The 1,734-nt window shown below is 54.8% G+C and overlaps 1 protein-coding gene across 1 annotated transcript; it reads left to right on the forward strand.

Moving 5' to 3' along the window:
- The first annotated feature begins 968 nt into the window (after positions 1-968).
- Positions 969-1,397, forward strand: LOC105451332. Its single transcript, XM_011691699.1, has one exon. It carries the CDS (start codon positions 969-971, stop codon positions 1,395-1,397), a length of 429 nt encoding a protein of 142 aa, XP_011690001.1.
- The last annotated feature ends 337 nt before the right edge of the window (positions 1,398-1,734 follow it).

Here is a 1,734-nt window from a genome sequence, read left to right on the forward strand (position 1 = left end):
TGAGGAAGAGGAGAGCTCCCCCACGGAGGAATAAAGCGACACCGGCGCTAGGCTCTTCGCACCTTTCGGCGCGGGCACCTTCGGGTGCCACACCGACTTACTTCCTATCTCCTCCCTGGAGTCAATCCATCTCAACCAAGTATACACTGACATTCCTACCCTTGTATATAATCCTAAATATATTCCAAGCTGTTATACCTATACGGAGTCATTTGTGGATTACCCTTCATTGCGCTCCTTCTCCTGATCCATCATTACCACTTACGTCCACAAAGTGGTGACCCCGACGTGATCAGGCAGGACGCAATCGCGCCAACATCGAAGATTTCCGTCTCGCCAACGCAAGAAGTTCTCTCCGCAACTACGCAGAAGATCTCCACCGCGACTACACAGAAGATCTCCGCCGCGACATCCAGAAACCCGCATCGCAGAAGATTTCCGTCGCGTCCACGCAGAAGATTTCCGTCGCGCAGAAGATTTCCGTAGTGACCGTGAAGAAGATTTCCGTCGCGTCAACGCACAAGATTTCCGACGAACGGCTGATAGAAATTGCAGCCATGACGACGCCAACGGCTTCCACCTCCGGCATCGAGGCACAAGCCGTGTTCCTCCAGGGTGAAGTCAACCGGGTAGGCTTGCGAATGCCCGAGTTCACCCCGGCTGACCCGGAGCTATGGTTTAACATCATCGACCGTAGCTTCCAAGCCGCCGGCATCACCCAGGATGCAACAAAATTTGGATACGCTCTGACAGCTATCGGACCACGTCACACTCTCGAGGTGCGGGACATCATCATGAACCCGCCTGCCGAAAACGCCTACGGCACGTTGAAAGCAGAGCTGATTAAGAGGCTCAGCCTGTCGCAGGAGCACAAGACAAGGCAACTCCTCGAGCACGAGGAAATCGGCGACCGGAAGCCCTCGCAATTCTGAGGCATCTCCGGAACCTCGCCGGCACCGTGGTAGGCGATGGCGTGTTACGCACCATCTGGCTCAGCAGACTTCCCTGCGCACATACAGCCACACCTTGTGTCGAGAACCAACGACACTCTCGACCAGCTGGCAGAGATTGCGGACACCATTATGGAGGCAACCAAAGCCCCGACCGCAAAAATCTCCGAGGTGATTCCTGCTACCGACGCAAACGCCCTACACCGTTTGCTGCTCGAGCAGATAGCAGCCGTGCAGAACGAAGTCGCAGAACTGAAATTAAAAGAATTAAGAGAAGGCGGCAGGGACAAATTCCGGCCAAGGCCACGATCCCGATCACGTTCTGGGCAACGAAGAAGATCTGCCTCAGGTCCATGTTGGTACCACTGCAGATTCGGACAAGCTGCAAAGAAATGCCAACCACCGTGCAATTTCCGAAGGACGGGAAACGCGTCGACTCCCCAGTAATGGCGGCTGAAGGGGAGCTCGGAACGACGCGCCGCCTATACGTCATGGACCTCGACACCAAAATAGACTTTCTCGTAGACACCGGTGCCGATCTTTGCGTGTACCCCCGCAAATATCTTCGTGGGCCACGCACAAGATCCACGTACGAGCTGGCTGCAGCAAACGGAACCGCAATTCATACGTACGGTTCCAAAGCTCTCACGTTAAATCTCGGCCTCCGACGCGGTTTTACGTGGGATTTCGTCATCGCCGACGTAGCAAAGCCCATCATCGGAGCCGATTTTCTAGCACATTTTGACTTGCTGGTCGACTTGAAAAACCGTCGACTGGTAGACCA

The sequence above is a fragment of the Wasmannia auropunctata genome, unplaced genomic scaffold (genome assembly GCF_000956235.1).
Source record: "Wasmannia auropunctata unplaced genomic scaffold, wasmannia.A_1.0 LD336053.1, whole genome shotgun sequence".
Lineage (NCBI taxonomy): Eukaryota > Metazoa > Arthropoda > Insecta > Hymenoptera > Formicidae > Wasmannia > Wasmannia auropunctata.